Source organism: Epinephelus lanceolatus, chromosome 5, assembly GCF_041903045.1.
Source record: "Epinephelus lanceolatus isolate andai-2023 chromosome 5, ASM4190304v1, whole genome shotgun sequence".
NCBI lineage: Eukaryota > Metazoa > Chordata > Actinopteri > Perciformes > Serranidae > Epinephelus > Epinephelus lanceolatus.
This window is the reverse complement of record NC_135738.1, coordinates 49,354,021-49,378,878: the sequence shown is the minus strand read 5'-3', so window position 1 is coordinate 49,378,878 and position 24,858 is coordinate 49,354,021. Positions and strand designations below refer to the sequence as shown.

General features: G+C 40.7%; 1 protein-coding gene across 1 annotated transcript in view; it reads right to left on the bottom strand.

Annotated features, from left to right (window-relative positions):
* Nucleotides 1–24,858, bottom strand: part of pard6a (par-6 family cell polarity regulator alpha) — a 124,132-nt gene that overhangs the window by 87,018 nt on the left and 12,256 nt on the right. The window contains exon 2 of the mRNA XM_033617519.2: nucleotides 570–792. Within this exon, the coding sequence (XP_033473410.1) occupies nucleotides 570–792 (223 nt within the window). The remainder of the gene's footprint in view (nucleotides 1–569; nucleotides 793–24,858) is intronic.

Below are 24,858 nucleotides of genomic sequence, written 5' to 3'. Positions count from 1 at the left end.
CAGTACTAACCACCACACCACCGTACCGCCCTAACAAAGTGGTGACAAGTTTCAATTATAGTAATAAAGCATTTTCCAGCAAATATAACTGAAACATGTTTTCAGTCCTTTAAGGGTCGTTCTGACTGATATTAATAGAAATTCTGTAAAAACCATGATACCATGACTGCAATATTTTCTGAGACAGTTACTGTACCATGACAATCTCATACCATTGCAACAATTGTTTGCAATGTCTGACAGTGGCTCTATTCCATCTCTCTTTTCCTATGCTGCATTGTCTGAAGCAGACATGCCCCAGAACAAAAAAACAAAAACAAAACACAGCACAGCACAGCCTACCCAGAGGGCGATCTGCATGAAAACAGGCAAGCAGAGAATCATCATGTGGCGTTAGAATAAAAAATAAAATATGTTTGGTGTGGAGAACAAGGACCTTCCCTGCAGCTGTGCACTGCCACTGACTCTCACACACACCAACACTACTTGAAAGCAAGAAGGGACAGCCAACAGGTTTATGATATACTTTCTCTCCATCACATCCCTTAGTTTGTCCTTAACTGCCTTACCTTTCTTGGTTATGATAATGCGGAGCAGTGGATTGGCTGAGGAGACAGCTTTGTGGAAGTTGTCATCATTGTTGATTGGAAGGAGGTCTCCATGGATGTCAGCATATCCCAGCAGCACGTCGACACCAGGGATGCGATGGATGGTTTGGAGGAGGCAGTAGAACTCCTGAAACCCACCCGGGCCATTCCTCTTTAGAGCAAAGCGCCGGTATTCTGCCTCAAACTGAAGACGACAATGAACAAAAGCATTAAATGTCTCTGCCCAGGATATTTAGGGCCCAAGCACCGACCTCGGTGCGAGGAGGACCCTACTGAAATTGAAGGAATTATTATTATCATTTTTCTGACAAATAAATTGCCTTTTTGGGGGCTTTAACATACTCAAAAACTCCCCAATTTGTGTGTCCCCTTCAGTTCCCATGTACATGTTAGTGTGATATTGCTTTTGTTGGTGGGCAGGACAAAATGACTTGACCATGCCTCTTAAACAGCAGCCCCCGCAGCATGTTTCACCGACATGCACGAAAATCGGTGCATACCTGTTTCATGCCCGGATGCACAAAAAAAGTCTCTTGGACCCATTGCCTAAACCCAACAGGAAGTCGGCCATTTTGTATTTCATGGTCATTTTTGGCATTTCGCACATTTTTCTTTCTTTTTTTTTTTAATACTTTATTTTAGAACAGAAAATGTTTGTGTCATCCGCAAATAACACAAATTTAAAACTTTCCGAGACCTTACAAATATCATTTATATATAATAAACAATTTGGGACCCAAAACAGACCCATGTGAGACTCCACATGTAATATCAAGGTGTGTTGATTGGTGATCACCCATCTGCACAAATTGATTCCTGTTTACCAAATAACTTTTCAACCAGTTGAGTATAACCCCTCTAATTCCATGTTTTTCTAATTTCATGATTAATACCTGTTGATCTATGGTGTCGAATCCTTTTTTTTTTTTTTTTTAAGTCTATAAATACTCCTACTGCATACTTTTTTTGGTCCAGAGAACTGGTTATTTCTTCCATTAATTCCATTAATGCCATTGATGTGGATCTTTTTGATCTGAAGCCGTACTGACTATCGTTTAACAGTTCATACTTTTCAATGAAATTATCTAGTCTACTTGCAAAAAGCTTTTCCAAAATTTTCAAGAATTGCGAGAGGAGCGAGACCAGCCTGTAATTAGTGAATTGTTTCCTGTTGCCAGCTTTGTAAAGTGGGATGACCTTAGCAGTTTACATTTTACATGGAAATACACCAGTTGTAAATGACAGATTACACACATAAGTTAATGGTTTTACAATGACAGCGATTACTTTCTTAATTAAAGACATATCTACGCGTTCCAGTCTGTGGACATTTTTATTTCCTTTTCAGCTGCTGCTTTCAAAAACATTGAGCTGGGGTTGCTGTCTAAAAAGTCGACAACCTTCCCCCGTCCCTCTTCTGGCTGTGGGTTTGTGATTTGTTCTGCCAGTTTTGGTCCCAGGCTTACAAAAAATCAGTTGAACCCATTGGAAGCCTGGTTCTATGTTTCCCAGGTTCTATGTTCCCAACTTAACCCTGCAACAAAGGTTCAATGTTCCCCGCTTACACAAAAAAGGTTCTATGTTTCCCGGGTTCTATGTTCCCTGCTCAACCAAGCGGGAAACATAGAATCCGGGAAACATATAACCTTTTTGGGTGGTAAGCAGGGAACATAGAACCCCGGAAACACAGAACCCGGGAAACATAGGGATGACCCCAACCCACTGACCACATCATTCATATGGAATACAGTTTTATGACCTTCCATAAAGTATTCAGGGTAATTTTTATTTGTTGAACCATTCCTGATAATATTGTTTAACACATTCCATATGCCCGTGATATTTGTTTTATTATTGTCCAGTATGTCATTGTAGTAATCTTTCTTAGATTTCCTCATAATATTAACTTATTTTTGTACATGTTGTATTTCTTTTCTGCTTCTATAGTTCTTGATTATATGAATTCCCTGTATAATGTAATATTTTTTTTTGCATGCATTTGTAGCCCTTTCGTGATACATGATTTATCTGTATATCTTTTCTTCCTCTTGCATAGTTTTAATGGACAATGCTTATCATATAATGACTTAAATATTAGCAGGAATGTTTCATATGCTTTGTTACTATCAGTTTCTTCATACACTTTTTTCTAATTCTGTGTTAATTCATTTCTAAAGTTGTTAATAGATTCTTCTGTTCTTATTCTTTTGTATCTAGACACATTGGCATCCTTAAACATATCATAATCACAATCATACCTCACAAACACTGGCAAATAATCACTGATGTCAATCAGAAGTAGTCCACACATCATGGTATTATCCGCACAGTTAGTGAATATATTATCAATTAGTGTGGCGGAGTGAGATGTTATTCTGCTTGGTTTGGTGATTAATGGAAATAAACTCATACTAAAAATTACATCGATACATTCATCAGTCAGTTTATGCTTATTAGGATTTAAAAGATCCAAGTTGAGATCCCCACAAATGAACATATTTTTGTTATTTTCAATGGAAAACATTCTTTCGATGCTATTCTTAAATGGTTCAACATCAGACCTAGGAGCTCTGTATACACAACTTACCAATGCCTTTTTCTTTCTTCCCAAGCAGAATTCTACAGTGATACACTCCATCACATCATCAATAATAGTTTTTTGTTCTGCCTGTTTAAGTAATTCAGTTCATACCCGTTCATCTCAAAATCCACAGCCTTTTCAGTACTTAGCCAGGTCTCAGATATGGCTATAACATTAAATGGCTTATTTAGGTGACTTAAGTACTCTTTGATATTGTGAAAGTTAGTGTATAAACTCCTGCTGCTAAAATGGATGATTGATGACCCCTGACCTGATTTTGTATGCTTGTTGAATTCATCCTCTGAGTAGTAGCTGCAGTTATTATTGTTAAAAAAAAAATTCAGGATCAAAGTCCTGCAGATTATGGTCCGTGAATTTGAATGTTTTAAAGTTCAAATCATTACACATATCTTTATCCTCATTTCCATATGATGTCCCGTTTACATAGTCAATCTCTTCACCTGAATCCATATTCATTCAGTTCAGAAAAACACACACAGTGTTAATCTAGTATGCAGATTTAATTTTATGTGCTCTGGGGTCATTGGTACTTTTCCAGCTCTTCTATGTATCTGATGTTCAGTACTTTGGCATCCTCAGGTGACTCGTTCAGCTTGATAAAGACCTTATAGTTTGTTGTCTTCTGCTTCCTTAGAAAGCGCGCTTTTCTGGTGATGTCGCCACTTTTTTTGTTAGGTGTTCATTCACAAAAACATCAGTTCCCCTGAGTTTTCTTCCTTGGATCAGGAGTGTGTTTTTGTGTTTTCTGTTGGTGAAGCGGATTATTATGGCAGGTTTGTCACTTTTGTTTTTCTGTGGTAGAGGATGACATGCCTCAATGTCTGTGCTGTCAATGGAGATGCCTTTGCTGTGGAAAAAGGCAGTCACCTGTTGCTCCACAGAGCCCATGTCAGGTTCTGTTGGTCCCCCTCATCTGCCCCTGCCACTGCCCTGGCGTAGGACCAGGGTCTGGTCTCCAACCCACTGACAATAATGTCATTCATGCGGGTATACTGCTCCAGGTCTGCTGCACGGCTCTCCAGACTGGCGAGCCTCTTCTTCTTCTCCTCATTCTGACTTTTCAGAGCCTTGATTTCACTCATCATGTCCATTATCATTTTCTGCTGCTTAGAAACAGTAGCAATCTCCTCTGACATGAAATCAAGCGCCCTCTTTATCTCCTCGACTTACTTGTTCTTTTTAGGTGGCATTGTGACTGTTGTCACGGGTAATGATGACGCGCATGAAGGTGACCAATCGCAGTGCTGAGCGGCAAAAGCAATCTCAAAATACAGAAGAGCAGGAAGCAAGTAAGAAGTAACTGCCACTTATGTGTGTTTTTAATACTGTAACAAAAACACAATGCTGCTCTGGTTGGTTTTATGCCACACACTTCAGTACAGCCGACTCATTGGGCACACACATAGACACACACGTCCACACACAGATCAGGCTGGGAGCTGTGAAGCCCCCGACCTTTCAGAGACTAACCCGTCAGACAGTAATCCCTGTGAAGGGACACTGATCTGCGGAGCCACAGCGAGCAACCGTCAACCACAGCTAAACTGACCACACGTGAGACAATATAACTTACCCCAGTAAAGTCGACCGCCAGGAGAGGAGCACCTATCCAGCTAGTTAGCAAGAGAGGCAACAGGCAGCAACCACCACACTCCAGCCCAGACCGCGTGAACAAGCAGCGTGACCGAGTGTGACAGCATGACTACGTGTTGTGATTTAACAAACTTGTCCTACAGATTTACTCGGATTTGCGATGTTTATGTTAGCCTGACTACATTGTGACCAAAAGTTATTACAGGATCTGCCCAATGTTGAATGGCGCACCCACTGTGGAGCTTGAATTTTGAGGTCTCACCATGAAAAACAAAATTGCTATAACTTTGGCGTAAATGGTCCTATCTCAACCAAACTTCACATGATTCATATTAGTCTGACCCTGAACACATTTACATAACCATTTTTTCCTGATAGTCATAGTGCCACCTAGTGGCGACAGGAAATTACATGTTTAACACTTAAACGTGCTTCTCCTGGCAGGTTGACTATATCCAACTCATAAAGGTCTTAAGAACTTGGTTATGTTATATGGTGAAGATGGTAAAATGTCACCAAACGGCATCGCCATAACAGCACAGCAAAGTCGGATGTTTCGCCAAAACACAGGAAATGGCATTAACTAAAGTGGACTTTGTTCAATCTACCTGAAACTTAACACACTACTTAATAGTCTAGGCCTGGACATGAGTGTCATCGATGAGCACGGCAAAATGGCTTGGCCACGCCCTTTAAAGAGGAGCCCCCGCCGCATGTTTTACCAACATGCCCGAAAATCGGCACACACCTGTATCACGCCCAGATGCACAAAAAAGTCTGATGGACCCATTGCCTTAACCCAACAGGGAGTGGGCCATTTTGAATTCCGTGGTCATTTTTGGCTTTCACACGTGTTGTGATTTAACGAACTTGTCCGACAGATTTAATCAGATTTGCTCCAAACTTGGTTTACGTGAGCCTGACTACGTTGTGATCACAGGATCTGCCTAATGTTGAATGGCCCGCCTGCTGTGGAGTGTTGAATTTTGAGGTCTTGCCATGAAAATGAAAATTGCTATAACTATGGCGCAAATGGTCTGATCTCTACCAAATTTTAGATGATTCATATTATTCCCACCCTGAAAACATTTATATCACCTAATAAGGCCACTAGGTGGCGCTGTGTGTATCAGGAAATATCCTGATACACACAGCGCCACCTAGTGGCAACTGGAAGTAGGTCTCATCAAACACTTGTCCTTAGATTTACCTAAAATTTAAATGCTGTGGTCAATATTTGATGTATAAAAACATGGCTTATAATTAGTGTGTCCTCCAGCTCCCTCTAGTGGAGGGAGCGTTCATCCCTGCTTGCATCTTTAATTTAACTTGTAATCTCATACACTAACAGCTGAGACAAACTAGAGTACTGTCACTGTTTACGGTTTAAAATTTTTTGTTGAAACATAAAGTTCTAAATGTGTGTCTGGCTGCTTCCATCACTAACATAAAGACTAACACTAACTAACAGAAGGAAGGATTCTGAGATACATGCAATCATGTAATATTTCAATAAATATCAAAAATAACTTGTGGCAGTGTAATCATGCGTCCTGGCTAGAGGCAGCATTCTGTGAGCAGAGAGACAACACTCACACTTTTATTATGATAAACCTGCTTTCAGGCTCTGTCTGATGCTGCTCAAACATTGAATAATACCGTGTCCTAACTGGATGTGATGTGAGCGAGTGTCAGCAGCTCAATCATTTGATTGCATTGTTTTCTTTTGGACCCTAGCTGCCTGTGAGCTACGCATGCATGCACGCACCGTATCGACTAAAACTTTTGTAGAATGCCCTATTTCTAGTTTTTTATTCTGTCACTCACGTTTAAAGCACTGCAATGGATGAGGAACAGCTGATTCAGGAGGGTGAAATGAGTAGTTATCTGTATGATACCTCCTCATTTCACTGGAAAATCCTAAATAAGTTTTCATCTGGCTGTAGGGAGATCACCAGGGAGCTGAATGTTTCTAGTAAGAGTGGTGTGGGATCAGGGCTCCAGACTCAGTCAGAGCGAGTATTTTTTTTACAACTACTCGCTCGTGCGTGACCCGCAAATTTGCAGGCGTTTTTTTTTTTCCCTTATTGTCAAACAAGAGAGCGACTCCACCAGTGTAGGCTAATGTGTGTGAGGGGGGAATGCGGCCAAGCCAGCCGTCTCTCGTTTTTGCATAGTCAAGCCAGCCGCCCCGACATTTCAAGTGCGCCCGTAATGTAGACTTTACTGTAAATACACAGATACGGTTGGGAAAGTCTGCGCTAATACTCCAGCGTGTATTAACTTTCAAAATAAAGATGCAAAAGCTAATGAAGAGACGTTTCAAAATGATCCAACGCTAGTTTTGAGTCATTACGTCACATGACCTGGTAGATATTGAGATACAAAGCTATTTTTGTCATTAAATACTTAATATAAATTAAAGCTGCAAACAGCAATGAACGGGACCTCGGGCTCTCGCTGTCGGCCTCCAGCTCACGTAGACAGTGCAAATTATTCGTAAGAGTCAAAATGTCGATAAAACAAGCAATGTCAAGAGAATGCAATGTCATTTTTGGCAATAGAGGGACTTTATATTACAGTACATTACAATATGTATTTAATTTTCAACCGATGTATTAACTAAAATGTACCTGTGATATGTCAGCTATGGAAACAAAATGTCTTGTCCAAAACATCCACATTGAAATGAAATACACTGTCATGATTAAGTAATTATATAATGTTAACAGCAACATGGTGTCTGTCATAATGTTAAGAATTGAAGTGTTCCTCATGTACTGTAAAAAACAAAGGTCTGTGGTGACAGTACTGCTTTGTTGTGTAACACATTGTGATGTTTTAACAGGATAACAAATATTAACATGGACAAAACATGAATTATAAAGGAGAGTAAATCATAAAAGAAAATTATTTTTACAAAGACTAAAGTGGTGATTAAACAAAAGAGCTTGTAATTTTGGAGTGTAACATTTCCTCAAAGATGTGTATACTTTCCTGATGTAACAGCAGGCAGACACTAGTTAATTTCAGTGGAGAAACTGAGCAGGACTACATGTATTTGATTGTGTAATGCTGCAGCACAGTTTTAGCTACAGATTTGATTCAGATTCTAAATGAGGCAAAAGAGCTTGACCTGGAGATCTTGTATTTACATGTTTTTGCTATCAGGCATTCATTTAGGAAATTGCAGGAATGAGACACATGAGCTGGTCAATTTGGTCAGTGTTATCTTGTCAGGTGTGTGTGACCACACACACACACACACAGACACACACACACAGGCTTGTGTCTGTCAGAGTGAAGCCTTTGTTATGCTAATTAATGACAGCATGCAGCTGAGAGACAGGGTGAGAGTAAAATGGGTTTAAAATTTCTCGAACTAGTCCTTCCAGTTCCCAAACCGTGGGTCAGATCGTCAATCTGAAGACATCACCAGATAGATAGACTCATTCTGAACGCAGACATAATTAGCTTTTATGTGTATGGAGTCAACAATGCGATCTTAGTTGCAAGTTTACAATGTCTAGCTCACAGCTGAGACATTTGCTCATGTCATTTTCAGAGGCACACACTCATTTCCTGTTAGATTTAGGTCAGTGGTGTCAATGAGTGATTTATAGGTCTCGAGTTGACAGAGAAGCCAGTTTTGGTTTGATGTTTCTACACCATTCTTACTGGGTGCAACAGCCATTTTAGTGCAAAAACTGTCAAGGGGTTTTGTGACATGTCACCTTTAAGAGGCACTAACTCATTTCCTGTTGGATTTGGGTCAGTGGTGTAAATGAGTGATTTGTAGGTCTCGAGGAAATGAAGAAGCCAGTTTTGGTTTGATCTTTCTACAGCATTCGTACGGGCCACAGCAGCCATTTTACTGTGTCTATGTGGCACAAAAATTGTCAAGAGGTTTTGTGACATGTCACCTTAAACATGGCATAAAATTCAAACTGTTCAAGTAATGACAAAGTTGTTTGGAGGAATTGTTTAGCAGGGCTTGGTCTGTCATGTGTGCGAGTTTGAAACCAATAGGATAAATGGTGTAGGAGGAAATATTTTATGAGAGAGAGAATTTGTGAAAAACAACATTTTACATTGAAAAGGCAATAGCGCACTTCCTGTTGGATTTAGGTCAGTGGTTACAGTGCGTGATTTGTAGGTCTTGATGAGATGAACGAGCCAGTTTTGGTTTGGTCTTTCTACAGGATTCTTACAGGTCGCAGCGGGCATTTTAGTGTGTCTAGGTGGCACAAAACTCGTCAGGAGGTTTTGTAAGACATCACCTGGAAGACGCCATAAAATCCAAACCATTCGAGTAATGAAAAAGTTAAAGAGAATATCTGATAAGGATGAGTTGATCTGTCATGTGTGCGAGTTTGAAGCCGATACGATAAACGGTGTAGGAGGAGTTGATTTTTTTTTAAGGAATTTTTAAAAAGAGCATTTTTGAGGCGAAATCTTACTTTGAAAGGGAAATAGCTCACTTCCTGTTGGGTTTAGGTCAGAGGGCGTGATTTATAGAGCTTGATGAGACGAACAAGCCAGTTTTGGTTTCATCTTTCTACGTCATTCCTACAAGCCGCAGCTGCCATTTTAGTGTGCCTAGACTGCTAGGTGGTGCTAGAGAGGCCATTTTGGCACTTTTAATTTTTTCATTTCATAAAATTTTTCACCAGTCCTGACATGCGTGCCAATTTTGGTGAATTTCTGAGCATGTTTAGGGGGTCAAATTCCAGTTTAAAGAGGCGGCAGAAGAAAGAAAGAAAGAAAGAAAGAAAGAAAGAAAGAATAATAATAATAAATGCACCAAAAACAAGAGGGTCCTCGCCCTTCAGCCAAGGTCCCTAATTAAAGCTGCAAGCAGCTGTGATCGGGCCCTCGCTCCCCCATGCAACCACGGGGGCCTGAGGCATGCGGGGGCTTTGGGGCGAAGCGAGAAGGGAGAAAAAACCTGGCAGGAGCGAAAAAACGCAATGTTTCGTTTATCCACCAGGTGGCACTACGAGCGTAACTAGATGTGGGCAGTTGCGTTCAGGGGCGGACCCTCATCACACCTGTGAAGTTTTGAGCAAACCGGACAATGTCAATGTATAATAGGGCATTTCCTGTTTCCACAAGGGGGCGGCATGAGCAAAATTGCCTACGAGCATATGGAGGCGTTGAGGGTGGGGCTCTTATCATGTACAGAAATTTTGAAGCAGTTTGGATGAAGTATGTGGGAGAGAGAGCTGCTTGAATATGCATGGCGATGCATCAACAATGGCAGCGCCATAGCAGCCAAGCCTTTGACCTACAGACATGCAGAGCACAACTTTTAATCAGCACGGTCTCTGGATGATCGGTAAAAAATTTGAAGTCGATTGGATGAAATCCCTAGGACTAGTTCGTTAAAATACAACATGTGGAAATCGCGCCAAAATGACAAGTCAAAATCAAAATGGCCGACTTCCTGTTTGGAGTAGACCATTGGTGCCAGAGACTTTTATGTGCGTCTGGACAACATACACATGTGTAACAATTTTCATGTTCCAACTCCAAAAAAAACCCTATGGGGAGGGTTTTTTAAAAATTTCAAGGGGGCGCTATAGAGACATTTTGTCCCCCCCATGGAGAATGCCCCTAGCAGACGCAAGAGCTCAACATTCTTGAACTGTGTATCAATTTTCATGAGGAGATGAGGTCGTTGAGGTCATCAAAAAGCCAAACGTATTCAGTGGCGAGGGATCGATAGTCACCACACCGCCACAGGGACACGATTAGACGTAGCTTCACAGCGTTCATAAGGTAGCTTCACCAACTTGTTCTGCATGCATCAGAAGTGGAATGAAGTTGATGCGGTCAAGTTTGTGGCATGAGTACATGTTAAAGTGAAAACTGGTCACTTCCTGTTACCACCGGGGGACGGTGGGATATTAACATATCGGGGCGTTCAGGGCAGAGCCATCATCATGTCCAGCAAGTTTGAAGCTGCTGAGATCAAGTATGTGGGCGGGAGAGCTGTTCGAAATTCAATGTTATGCAGATGATACACAGTTGTATTTATCTATGAAGCCAGAAGAAACTAATCAATTAACTAAACTTCATAATTGCCTTAAAGACATAAAAACCTGGATGAGCACCAATTTCCTGATGTTAAATTCAGACAAAACTGAAGTTATTGTTCTTGGCCCCAAACAACTCAGAGACTCTTTATCTGATGACATAGTTTCTCTAGATGGCATTGCTCTGGCCTCTAGCACTACTGTAAGAAACGTCGGAGTCACATTTGATCAAGATTTGTCTTTTAATTCTCATTTAAAACAAACTTCACGGACTGCATTTTTTCATCTGCGTAATATTGCGAAAATTAGGCCTATCCTGACCCAAAAAGATGCAGAAAAATTGGTCCACACTTTTGTTACCTCAAGGCTGGATTACTGTAACTCTCTATTATCTGGTAGCTCTAGTAAGTCCTTAAAACTCTCTAGCTAATTCAGAATGCAGCAGCATGTGTACTAACAGGAACTAAGAAACGTGATCATATTTCTCCTGTTTTAGCTTCTCTGCACTGGCTCCCTGTAAAATCCAGAATTGAATTTAAAATCCTACTGTTAACTTAGAAAGCTCTAAATGGTCAAGCTCTGTCATATCTTAGAGAGCTCATAGTGCCATATTATCCCACCAGAACTGCACTCTGAAAATGCAGGGTTACTCGTGGTCCCTAAAGTCTCCAAAAGTAGATCAGGAGCTAGAGCCTTCAGCTATCAGGCTCCTCTCCTGTGGAATCATCTTCCTGTTGCAGTCCGGGAGGCAGACACCGTCTCCACATTTAAGACTAGACTTAAGACTTTCCTCTTTGATAAAGCTTATAGTTAGGGGTGGCTCAGGCTTGCCTTGTACCAGCCCCTAGTTTGGCTGACTTAGGCCTAGTCTGCCGGAGGATCCCCTATAATACACCGGGCACCTTCTCTCCTTCTCTCTCTCTCTTGTGTCCTATTACTGCATCTTGCTAACTCGGCCATTCTGGATGTCACTAACTCGGCTTCTTCTCCCGAGCCTTTGTGCTCCACTGTCTCTCAGGTTAACTCGTATTGCAGCGGTGCCTGGATCGTGTGACGTGTGTGGTTGTCCTGCTGCTGCTATCATCATTAGTCATACTTCTACTGTTATTATACACATATGATTATTTTCACACATGTATACTATCAGATATTAATATATAATTATTAATTATAATATTATTACTTTCATTAATGTTGTTTATGTTGTAAGTTACTGCCATTACAGTCTATCCTGCATCTCTGTCTCTCTCTCTCTTTCTGTCTCATTGTGTCATACGGATTACTGTTAATTTATTATGTTGATCTGTTCTGTACGACATCTATTGCTCATCTGTCCATCCTGGAAGAGGGATCCCTCCTCAGTTGCTTTTCCTGAGATTTCTACCATTTTTTTTCCCCGTTAAAGGGTTTTTTTGGGGGAGTTTTTACTTAGCCACTGTGAGGGATGTCGTATGCTGTAAAGCCCTGTGAGGCAAATTGTGATTTGTGATATTGGGCTTTATATATAAAATTGATTGATTGATTGATTGATTGATTGATTGATCGATTGATGGCAAGGAAACAAAAAGTCGCCAAAATTTGTCATGCCCTAGCGGCCATGCTGCTTGACAAAGAGAAAGGCTTTTAATAACTTTTGATTGGCATGTTCTCAGGAAGATCTGTAGCCAATTTGAAGTTGATCGGACAAAATCCCTAGGAGGTGTTCGTTGACATTTAAGTTGTGGAAATGGCCGTAATGAAAAAATTCTAAACAAAATGGCTGACTTCCTGTTGGGATTTTACCATGACGTCAAGAGACTTTTTTGTGCGTCTCGATATGATACATGTGCGTACCAAATTTTGTTTGCCTACGACAAACTAACCCCAATGTGGAGGGGTTTTTGAAAATTTGTAGGGGGCGCTATTTCGCCATTTCGCATTGACCATGTGTAACCGCCCAAAAATATCGAATTTCAAATGCGGCCGGACGAATATGGAAAGTTAGAAGCATTTTGAAATTTGGGAAAGTGGCAAAATTGGGGCACGAAGTCGGGTAAAGAATAATAATAATAATAATTAAATCTGCAAGCAGCTATGAACGGGCCCTCGCACCTTCACGCAACTCGGGGTGACTGGCGGGATGCCTTCTGATGTGTTGGATCATTTCTGCCGAAGTTAGACATCACATGCCGGAGTGACTTGGCATATCCTTGATACAGTGCTGGAATGACATATTTCACATTTTGTATCACTTCCTCTTTCCACAAGAGGGAGTTGGAGAGCTCACTATTATAGATCATGTTTTTATACACCAAATATACACCACAGCATTTAACTTTCAGATAAATCAAAAGATAAGTATTTAATGAGGCCTACTTCCTGTCGCCACAAGGTGGTATATGAGTATCAGGAAAAACGGTCATATAAATGTTTTCGGGGAAGGACTAATATGAATCATCTGAAGTCTGATGAAGATTGGACCATTTACTCCAAAGTTATAGCAATTTCCTGTTTCATGGCGAGACATCAAAATTAAACCCTCTGCAGCATATGTAGACACTAATTATATGTCATGTTTGTGAACATCAAATATAGACAACAGCATTGAAATTTCAGGTTAATCCAAAGATAACTGTCTGATAAGAAGTACTTCCTTTCAACACTAGGTGGCGCTATAATTATCAGGAAATATGGTAATGAAAATGTGTTGAGGGCGGGACTAATATGAATCATGTTAGGTTTGGTGGAGATTGGACCATTTATGCCAAAACTACAGCAATTTTGTTTTTCATAGCGAGACCTCAAGATTCAACGCTCGGCAGCGGGTGCGCCATTCAACATTGGGCAAATCCTGTGATAACATTTGGTCACAATATAGTCACGCTTACATACACGAAGTCTGGAGCCAATCTGATTAAATCTGTAGGACAAGTTTGTTAATTTACAAGCCCTGGAAATGGGCAAAAATGCACAAAAGTGGCACAAGTAAATTCAAAATGGCGGACTTCCTGTTGGGTTTGGAGCATGGCTCCAAGAGGCTTTTTTGTACGTAATAGAGTGTTACAGGTGCCTACCAAGTTTAATACATCTTGGTGCATCAAAGCACAAAAATCACATCAGACAACAGGACTTGCGACCTGTGATGTGTATGCCATGTTTGGTGAGTTTTCAGGCATCCCTTGTCCCTTCAAAACAACATCGTGTTTGATGGCAAACAAGGCGGCGCCATGGTGACAGCATTTGATGAAAACTCAAAAGCTTCATTTGTAAGCATCATCAAGGTCTAAGGACTTAGTCCAGCAAGTTTGAGGTGGGTCTCATTAATCAGCTAGAAGAGGGACATCAAAGAATGTATAAAGTAACTTTCTGTTGCCAGTAGGTGGCGCTATGGCGGTGATTCAAAATTCCTCCGAAGATGTGTTCAGGGCTGGACTGTCATCATATGTGTGAAGTTTTGGCAAGATATTCCCACGTGGAGTCAAGTTACAGCAACGTTTATCATCACAGCAAAACATCAAAGTTCACCGCCAGGCCGTGGCCACGCCCTTCGACGAAAACTCACTGTTTCCACAACAAAGCGTCATCAACGTCTTATGACTTTTTTGACCAAGTTTGAGGTGGATCTGATCAATTCTGTAGGAGATGTACATTAAAGTCTAAAACATGACTTTTCCTGTTGCCAGTAAGGGGCGCTATATTTATCTCTAATTACTGACATGTTGATGTGTTCAGGACGGGACTGGCATCAATCCTGTGAAGTTTGGGCAAGATTGGACCATGTATGCTGGAGTTATAAACTACTTCCTGTTTAGTGGCGAGACCCCTAACTTTGACGCCATCCCACGTTCACATGCATTGACGAAAACTCAAGCTTTTGATAACTTTTCATCTTCAAGGTCTTGGGATGGGACAGACCAAGGTTTGAAGTCGATCGGATGAAATCTCTAGGACTAGTTCGTTCATTTAGGACCCCTGGAAATGGCCAAAAATGCATCAAAATTCCACAGTAAATTCAAAATGGCCGACTTCCTGTTGGGTTCAGAGCATGCCTCCAAGAGGCTTTTTTTGTATGTCTCTGAGTGTTACATAAGCCTGCCAAGTTTCATACATGTAGGTTAAACTAGCTTCAGGGGCTGTTTCCTCAAAGTTTTGTAGGGGGCGCTACTGAGGCATTTTTCGGAACCCGTGCACGAGACCCTTAAAATATCAAATTTTTCACCAGTTCTGATATATCTGCAAAGTTTCATGAGTTTTCAGGTATGTTAAGCCTCCCAAAAAGGCAATTCATTGGAGGAAGAAGAAGAAGAAGAAATCCTTGAATTTCAATAGGGTCCTCGCACTTCGTCCTTCGGCCGAGGTCCCTAATAATAAACGTACCAGGATCAAGAGGAACTTCGTCCTTCGGCCGAGGTTCCTAATAATAATAAATGCACCAGGAACAAGAGGGACTTCGTCCTTCGGCCGAGGTCCCTAATAAACGTACCAGGAAGAAGAGGGCTTCGTCTTTTGGCCGAGGTTCCAAATAATAATAAACGCAGCAAAAACAAAAGGGACTTCATCCTTCCGCCGAGGTCCCTAATAATAAACACAGCAAAAACAAGAGGGACTTTGTCCTTCGGCCGAGGTCCCTTATAATAAACGTACCAGGAACAAGAGGGACTTCGTCCTTCGGCCGAGGTTCCTAATAATAATAAACGCACCAGGAACAAGAGGGACTTTGTTCTTTCGGCTGAGGTCCCTAATAAACGTACCAGGAACAAGAGGAACTTCGTCCTTCGGCTGAGGTCCCTAATAATAAACGCAGCAAAAACAAGAGGGACTTCGTCCTTCGGCCAAGGTCCTTAATAATAATAAACGCACCAGAAACAAGAGGGACCTCGTCTTTTGGCCGAGGTCCCTAATAAACGTACCAGGAACAAGAGGGACTTTGTCCTTCGGCCGAGGTCCCTAATAATAAACGTACCAGGAACAAGAGGGACTTTGTCCTTCGGCCGAGGTTCCTAATAATAATAAACGCACCAGGAACAAGAGGGACTTTGTCCTTCGGCCGAGGTCCCTAATAATAAACGCAGCAAAAACAAGAGGGACTTCGTCCTTCGGCCGAGGTCCCTAATAAACGTACCAGGAACAAGAGGGACTTCGTCCTTCGGCTGAGGTCCCTAATAATAAACGCAGCAAAAACAAGAGGGACTTCATCCTTCGGCCGAGGTCCCTAATAATAATAAACGTTACAGGAACAAGAGGGACTTTGTCCTTCGGCCGAGGTCCCTAATAAACGCACCAGAAACAAGATGGACTTTGATGGAAATTTCTGAAACTAGTCCTTCCTCTTCCCAAACCGTGGGTCCGATCATCAATCTAAAGATATCACCAGATAGATACACTCGCTCCGAATGCAGATGTATATAGCTTTAATGTTTGTGGAGTCAAAAAAGCGATCGCAAGTTTACAATGTCTAGCTCACAGCTGACACATTTGCTCATCTCATTTTCAGAGGCACTAGCTCATTTCCTGTTGGATTTAGGTCAGTGGTGTCGATGAGTGATTTGTAGGTCTCAAGGAGATGAAGAAGCCAGTTTTGGTTTGATCTTTCTATCGAGTAATGACAAGTTCTTCAAAGGAATTATTTTGCAGGGCTTGGTCTGTCATGTGTGCATGTTTGAAGTCGATACGAAAAACGGTGTAGGAGAAAATTTTTGAAAAATGACATCTTACTTTGAAAGGGCAAATAGCTCACTTCCTGTTGGATTTAGGTCAGTGATTACAGTGCGTGATTTGTAGGTCTTGATGAGACCGACAAGACAGTTTTGGTTTTGTCTTCCTACGACATTTGTACCGGTCGCAGCGGGCATTTTAGTATGTCTAGGTGGCGCAAAAATCGTCGGGAGGTTTTGTAAGACATCACCTGTAAGAGGCCATAAAATCCAAACTGTTCAAGTAACAAAAAAGTTGTACAGAAGATTTGTTCCCCAGGGGTTGATCTGTCAGGGTTGAAGCCAATACGATAAACGGTGTAGGAGGAGTTGTTTTTTTTGTTTCTTCTTTAAGAAAGAAAGAACATTTTTGAGGCAAAATCTTACTTTGAAAGGGCAAATAGCTCACTTCCTGTTGGATTTAGGTCAGGGGCGTGAGGGGTATCAGCGCGTGATTTGTAGGTCTCGATGAGACGAACAAGCCAAGTTTTGGTTTGATCTTTCTACGTTATTCCTACAAGCCGCAGCGGCCATTTTAGTGTGCCTAAATGTCTAGGTGGTGCTAGAGAGGCCATTTTGGCACTTTTGGGATTAATTTTTTCATTTCATAAAGCTTTTCACCAGTGACATGCGTGCCAATTTTGGTGAGTTTTTGAGTATGTTTAAGGGGTCAAATTCCAGTTTAAAGAGACGGCGGAAGAAAGAATAATAACAAATGCACCAAAAACAATAGGGACGTCCTTCGGCCGAGCTCCCTAATAATAAACACACCAGAAACAAGAGGGACTTCGTCCTTCGGCCGAGGTCCCTAATAAAAAACTATAACAAAATAAATTGGGTATTACTGACATTAGAAACCTTCTTTGTTGTTTTTCGGCCATTATTTTAGCCTATTACACTGCACAGCCTGATAGGCTGCAATAATAAAATGCATTTTCAGTCCCTCTACAGCCTATACTTATACATATCCCTGTATCATGATGTGGTTGAATATTATTTCTGGCCTACCAACATCATGTGAGTTATTTAATCAGAGAAGTCTGCTGAAGTCTGCACTCCAGCCGGACTCTCTCAAAGTCTGCAGAAAGTCCACTTGAGGCCCCTTGTGGACTGGCTGAATTGTGGATTTGGACAGCCCTTAGCACTCCCGGACCTCCCGGGAACATGCCTGCAAAGTCTGCTAATCTGCAAAGTGCGATGAAGTCCTGACATTTGGGTTGAATCCAAATGAATCCAAACTCATATATCACTTTGTTCTCAGTCTTCAAATGTTTTAATTACGATAGATTGATTTATTAAAATGCTTTGCAGGCGTTGTGTAATTTCTGTTCATGGTTCAACCTCAATTTTACATGAATTCTTATGTAAATCAGCATCATATCAGTTTGCTGCTGCAGAGCAGATCTGTCCCCTCAACTACAGAGGCTTAACAAAATGTGTCTGACTGCACGGGTAATATTTTCAGAGGAAAAGAAATACAAGACAACAGCTTTCATTAAGATCAGTCAGATATAGTCAGGGCTTCACATCTGTACAGATGTTATTTTAAAACAGGCCAATATTAATATACAGTAGACTACATATAGTGTATGATACTGTTAAAATGGCCAAAAATGTAAATTTCTGTGTTGAATAACTTTAACTTTGAATCCGTACAGAGATCTGTAGCTGTGCATGATATTTTGTGAACAAATTAGGGATCGACCAATTATCGGCATTGGCCAATAATATAGGCCGATATTCGGCATGTTTATGATAATCGGCATCGGCCATTTTTTTCTGATAAAATAAGTTCATTTTAAAACGCACTCCTTTGGCTCTGATGCAGCCGTCTCTATGCCTGAAGTCCCCACTCTTGGCTGTGTATCAATGTCCTGCCTACAGCCCCCACTGATTGGTTACACGACAAGAGTAATAGCAAATCAACACTGAAGCTTCTACGTGCAGCGCCACAGACTTGGAGGAGAAGCAGACTGTTCCATGGGCCAGCAGTGTGATGTTTGAAGGTAAGGCAACAGAAGCTGTCAAAGTTGCAATAAAAAATCCTCTATGCTGAAGTTTTAAAGACACCACAACCTTGTATGTTCAGAGTTTTCATGGGTGTTTTATTCTGAAAATTGACTGGATACTCTTATCTTTTCTGCGCATGACTTCCTGTTTGACTCATTTGGTCTGTGTAAACTGACACGCCATCGTGCGGCGTCCGTCAAAAATGGACCCGGAGCGTATTCCATCGTCCCCAAGTCCTCAGGTCAGGTGTGGCTTGACCGGACCGCATACTATTCTCAGAAAGCAGGTTCAGGTCTTTTAATGAGTCTGGAAGCCGTCAGCAAAGCCTAACTTTACTTTTAATGTTATCAAAGAAAGATAAATTTACTCTTTCTTCCTAGTAATGTTTTTGTCTTCCCTCATGGCAGGGTTGTAAAGCGTTACAGGTTGTGTTTCTCCAAAAGTCGATTCTGGTTCAACTTTCTCGCTGTGGCGCCCATCCCCGCAGCCACGCACAATGCACAACTGTCTGTTGCCAGCTGATGACCTGAGGCTGGTGATGCGTGCACATTTAAATCATGACGGAGAAAAGAAAAGGAAAAAGTCATTTTCTCTTAATGAAAAATGTAACTGCTAACGTAAACGCTATCTCAGTTGTAAAGAAAGCAAGGCAAGAACATTTAATAAAGCCCTGAAGGGTGGGAGTGGATGAACCCAGTTAAAAAGTACCCGCCCGGACAGGACGCTCTAAAAATCTAAAGCGAGGCAGGGATCATTTCATTGATCAACAATAAACCTGCCGTTCTATTGGTTGGGGGATTTTGACAAGGTTGTTACACAAAAAATCCAAGCGCAAGGCAGAAATTTGAGAGCAGAAATTCCACGAGCACACAGAAGCAGCTTGAGCATGAGGAGAAGACCTGCAGCTGGAGCAGGAAATCCGTGCAAGCAACACTGTATCTGAGTGCGAGCACACAGTTTGAGTAGAAACAGAGTAGATCTAAGCGCAAGCAGAGGCTATTTGAGTGCGAGGGCAGGGTTTTGAGGGACAATATTACAGAATCTGAACGTGAAATCAATAAATAATGCTCTCAAACTGATATACCACTCTCTTGAATAAAGATAGGAAAAAAGCTCCATACATAACAAGTAGACATCCAGTTTGATCATGGTTTTATTACGTTCATCATAACTGACTATAGACAGTGTGATGTAAAGTCCGACCGGTGTAACTTATTGTAAAGACTGCAAAAATGAGGATTTAGTTTTACTGCATTAGAAAATGTCAGAATGCAGGAACTAACATATTTCATCCCAGATGGGTTGAAGGCAGAAGTAAATTTGAGGGTATACTGTCTCTGAAAATGTGCTTAAAGATATTCTTGAATGTTGAGTCAGTTCCTAGGTTGATTACAGATGGTCAAGTGTCTGTAGGGAAATTACAATATCACACTACAACATTGGAAGGAATAAAATAACATTACATAGGTGAGGTGAAAAAGTAAATAAAGAAAGAAGCAACCTGTAGGATTATGAAAAATATAAACATGAACCCCATGTGAGGTATCTTTCTATACTATATCATTAAAAGTATGCATGCAAAGGGTTGAATGCACAGCAGATGTGAAAAGAATATTTAGTTTTGTGCAGGAAATAAAATGTACATTAACTCATCATGCTGTACCTGACGAGGGTTAACTGCATGGAGATGGATACGTAAACACAGGTTGGCCTTTACAAGCACAGTATCCTGTGTAAAAACTGAATTTAAATAAAAAATATTCATACTACCTGCATGAAACACAAGGCACTGTTAACAAGTATAAACTGTACATAACTGTTGTTCATGTGCTTATAACATGAATCATGGGGGAACTAAAATTTTTCAGTAATAGTAAATAGTAAATTGTAACAGAAGATTTTTTTATCCACATTTCATAAACACTATGAGCAATGTACATCCTCATTTAAAAGTAATTGCATATTGTTCAAACACCAAGAGGCTTTGGCAGATTGATACATTTTGCATTTCCACTGTTCGATGGGTGTGTGTGTGTGTGCGTGTGCGTGTGTGTATGAGGGGTCAAACGTTTCACCCAACCACACTACAACACGTCACTTGTGCCTACTTAGGACACATCAGATCTAATCAAACCGCGTGAGCACACACACCCGCTACATGACGCACAGGCGTTGTTCGCTCCACTCACATGATGCGCTCACACGTCTTTTCAGGATGCGTGCACAGCGCGTTACAAACGTCACACATACACTACACCTGCGTGTGCGCACACACACAGTGCATGTACACATCATTAACACCTGAACGTGTCAAATTACTTTGGCAAACTGTCTGTCTCCATAGTTTACACATGTAGGCAGGCGTGTGTGTGTGTGCTTCGCAAGAGTGGAATGAATGAATGAATCAAGTTGCTGCAGACATACACCTGCATATACACATGCATGATTTTTTTTTATTTTTATCTTATCCTCACAAATCAGAGCTACTGACCACCCTCGATGTCTGGCTGTGGTTTCAAAATAATTAACTAAGATAATATATAGGCTACAACAGACTAATTGTGACTATATAGCCTGTTATTGAATTGGATCCTAAATGCTGCAAACCTCCATCTGTATGTTTTTAATCAATAGTTGTGTTTTCATAAATTCATTCACATTTTTTTTTCGCATTTTGCCCTTTTGCAAATTTGATAGTTTATGGAAACAGCTTTTCAGACATCCTTAAATGGGTTTAAATGGGTTAAATTCACTTGGACTTTCGCTGCCAGGTTGAGAGCGGGGAACACTCAGTGCTGTTCATGCTGATGTCTTGTCAAGTCTTTCCTTACTTGTAAAATCTAGATTTATATTTTATTTCTGTTTGCTGTAAAAAGCCTATATGCCTGAGGGACATTCAGTTTCGGGATGATGTAAAGTAGGCTAGAGATATTCCGGATATCCACGGATTTGGGTCATTCAGTTTTAATTATTAGGCTAATTAATAGCGGATAGGATACGGGCGGATTAAAACCAGCAGACTGCTGTGTTATACTTTCCCAAACTATAGGCTTTATTGTGTGTAGAACCACTTTCTACAGGTGGCGGCTGGCTTAACTCGCCAATAATGTACTTTTTCATCTCTCCTGTGCTCTTGAAATATAATGCCCAGTTTACTATACTTTCTATGCTTCTTTCTGATCATTCCCCCATTATTTTTTCTCTTAAAAAATTCTCAGAACCTTTTAGATGTAAGAGATGGCAATTTAATACTACCCTTAAAAATAAGGACTTTTTAATTTATATCACTGAAAGTTTAAAGGATTTTCTCCATCTCAATACACAATCCCTGGTCAACCCACATATACTCTGGGAGGTAACTAAATGTCATATTTGGGGGTTTTTTTACTTCTTCCTCATCCCACCTGAACAAAAAATGCAGGAAGACTCTTGAAGACCTTGAAAAGCAGATATCCTCGCTTGAAGCCCAACAGAAAATTAACTTCATTGAAGCCAGCCAAAAGGTCCTAACTTCTGCTAGGTCAGAGCATAGGTGTCTTACTACTGCACATGCTGAGTTTCTTCATTTGAAAACTAGACAAAAATACTACAAATATTCCAAAAGGCCGAGTAAACTTCTGGCATTGAAACTTAAACAATCTGAACATTTAGCTTCTATTAATTGTATTAAAAATGACACTGGTGAATTATGCACACTTCCCTCTGATATTAATCATGCTTTTACACTTTATTATTCTAAATTATATACATCAGAGGCTCCAGGAGACCACCAAGAAATGGAGTCTTTTTTAGATTCTTTGAACTTTCCAACTCTCTCTGACCCACACTTCTCTCTCTTAGAAGCTCCAATCACACTGAAAGAGCTTAAAGATGCCCTTGTTTCAATGCCGAAAGGAAAGTCTCCAGAATGGAATCCCCCCAAATAACTCTCTGTTTTGTGGCATTTGATCGGTCCTATTGTTTTTGACTCCTTTAATTTCTCTTTAGATGTCGGTTCTTTTCACAGAGACCAAAAGAACACACTTATCTAATTACTTCTGAAAAAAGGCAAGGACCCAGCTGAATGCTCTATCTACCGCCCCCTATCTTAAATGCTGATTTGAAATTGTTTGCCAAAGTACCCTCAAGAAGGTTAGACTTTTGTGTTTCTTCTCTGCTTCACCCTGACCAAACTGGCTTTGTGAAGGGTCGGATGGCCTCAGACAATATTTGCCGTTTATTACAAATTATTGATGCAGCTTCTGAGCAACATCCTTCAGCATTTTGTCTTTTGATCGCGTGGAGTGGAGTTTTTTATTGGCAGTGTTGAAACGCTTTGGTTTCGGCCCCTCTTTTATTCATATGGTCCAAACATTATACACAGCCCCATCTGTGCGTGTTCAAACTGGTCACCCTGGTGCATGTGACTTCCCTCTAACGAGGGGAACCAGACAGGGCTATCCACTGTCCCCCACTCTATTCGCTCTTTCGCTGGAACCACTAGCTCTAGCACTGAGGCAAAACAATGTCATAAAACCTGTCAAAATTATGAATACATCGCACTATATTTCCCTGTGTGCAGATGACATCCTTCTATATCTCACTGACATCGCCAACTCCCTACCCCGTGTTCTGAATCTTTTCCAAACATTTGGCTCCTTTTCTGGCTATAAAATCAATCGCTCAAAATCCATTCTCATGCCCCTCCATCTCACACTCGCGAATCTCAATCTGTCAAATTTCCCAGTATCTGTACAACCCCATGGCTTTACGTACTTAGGTATCTCCATAAGACCCACAATCTCTCAAATAATAAAAGACAATTTTAATTTTGCTTTAGAAAAAGTAAAGAGAGATTTCAATTCCTGGTCTTCCTTGCACTGTGGTTTCTTTGGCCGTGTCTCCACTATAAAAATGAATATTCTGCCTAGAATCACTTTTTTGTTCTCCATGCTTCCTCTCGCTCCAATCAACCACTTTTTTTAAAGACCTGGAGTCTTCATGTAGAAATTTTATTTGGAAGGGGAAACGGGCTAGGATAAGTCTTTCTCGTCCCAAATTGCTTGGTGGTCTTGCTTTACTGAATTTTAAGTATTATTTCTGGGCATTTCAATTAAGAGCCATTAAAATCTTTTTGGATCCTTCCTCAGAAGTGTCTTGGCGTGCCATAGAAAATGCTCTGTCACACCCAATCAGAATTCAGGACTTACCATTTTCCTCTGTTAAGCTCAAAACTGCTAAATCACATATGGGTTCCATCTTCTCTAATACATTATCCATCTGGTATTGCATTGAAAAGCATTTATCTATTGCTTGCAAATTTCACGCCTCTTCTCCCATCTGGCACAATAATTCACTACTATCCGGGTCAATGCCCTTTACTTTTCACCAGTGGTCTAAACAGGGGATCCATGTATTAGGCGATATCTTTAATGACCAAGGCCTCCGATCCTTCCAAGACCTTAAAAACTCTTATTCCATCCCAGGCTCCTCATGGTTCTTTTACCTTCAAGTCCGCACTGCTTTAAAAACTTACAGGGTTCCATGGGATGTTTCTCCTGGCATTCATCCAATAACAACACTGTTTTTCTCAAAGTCTAAATTAGTCACTCAGATCTACACCAAGCTCACCTCAACTGGTATTAAACTTCTCCCATTAAACATTAGGGTTGAACCCCAATAAAACTCTACATGATTGGGAAAATCTCTTACAATCTCTTGGTTTTGTCTGCAACTGGCATACAATCTAGACTACGTTATTTTCATCATCAAAGAATCTGGCCCATCAACTAATTCATTTTAAGTTCATTTATAAATTCTACTTCACCCCTGAGCGCAGATTTAAACTTAAACTAGCAGATAATGATTCTTGTCCCAACTATCTGAATCCTGTGAGAGGGGGTTACCTTCATATGCTCTGGCACTGCCCCATGATTAAGTCTCTTTGGGAATACATAAACATTACTGTTAGTTACATTATCGGTAAATCTCTTCCCACCTGTCCTGCTCTTTATTTATTGGGGTTCAACCCCAATAATGTTTATATTTCTTCTCAGGGGAAGCGAATTTTAACTGCAGCTAAAAAAATCTATCATTAAGAACTGGTTTGAACCTACCATTTCGTTGAGGAGACTTTGGCTTAATTTCTTTTTTGATATTTGTTTACTTGAAAGATCTACTGCCAGAATCAACAGTGCTAAATCTGACTCCCTTCTGACCTGTTCCAAGGCCATTGAGCATATTCAAAAATTGAACACGTCATCTTCTCTATAATCTTCTCTTGTGAATACTTATTGTTGCCCAGTCCTACAGACCTTGTTGTTTGTTTGTTTTATGTGTGTCTTTGTTTGTTTGTT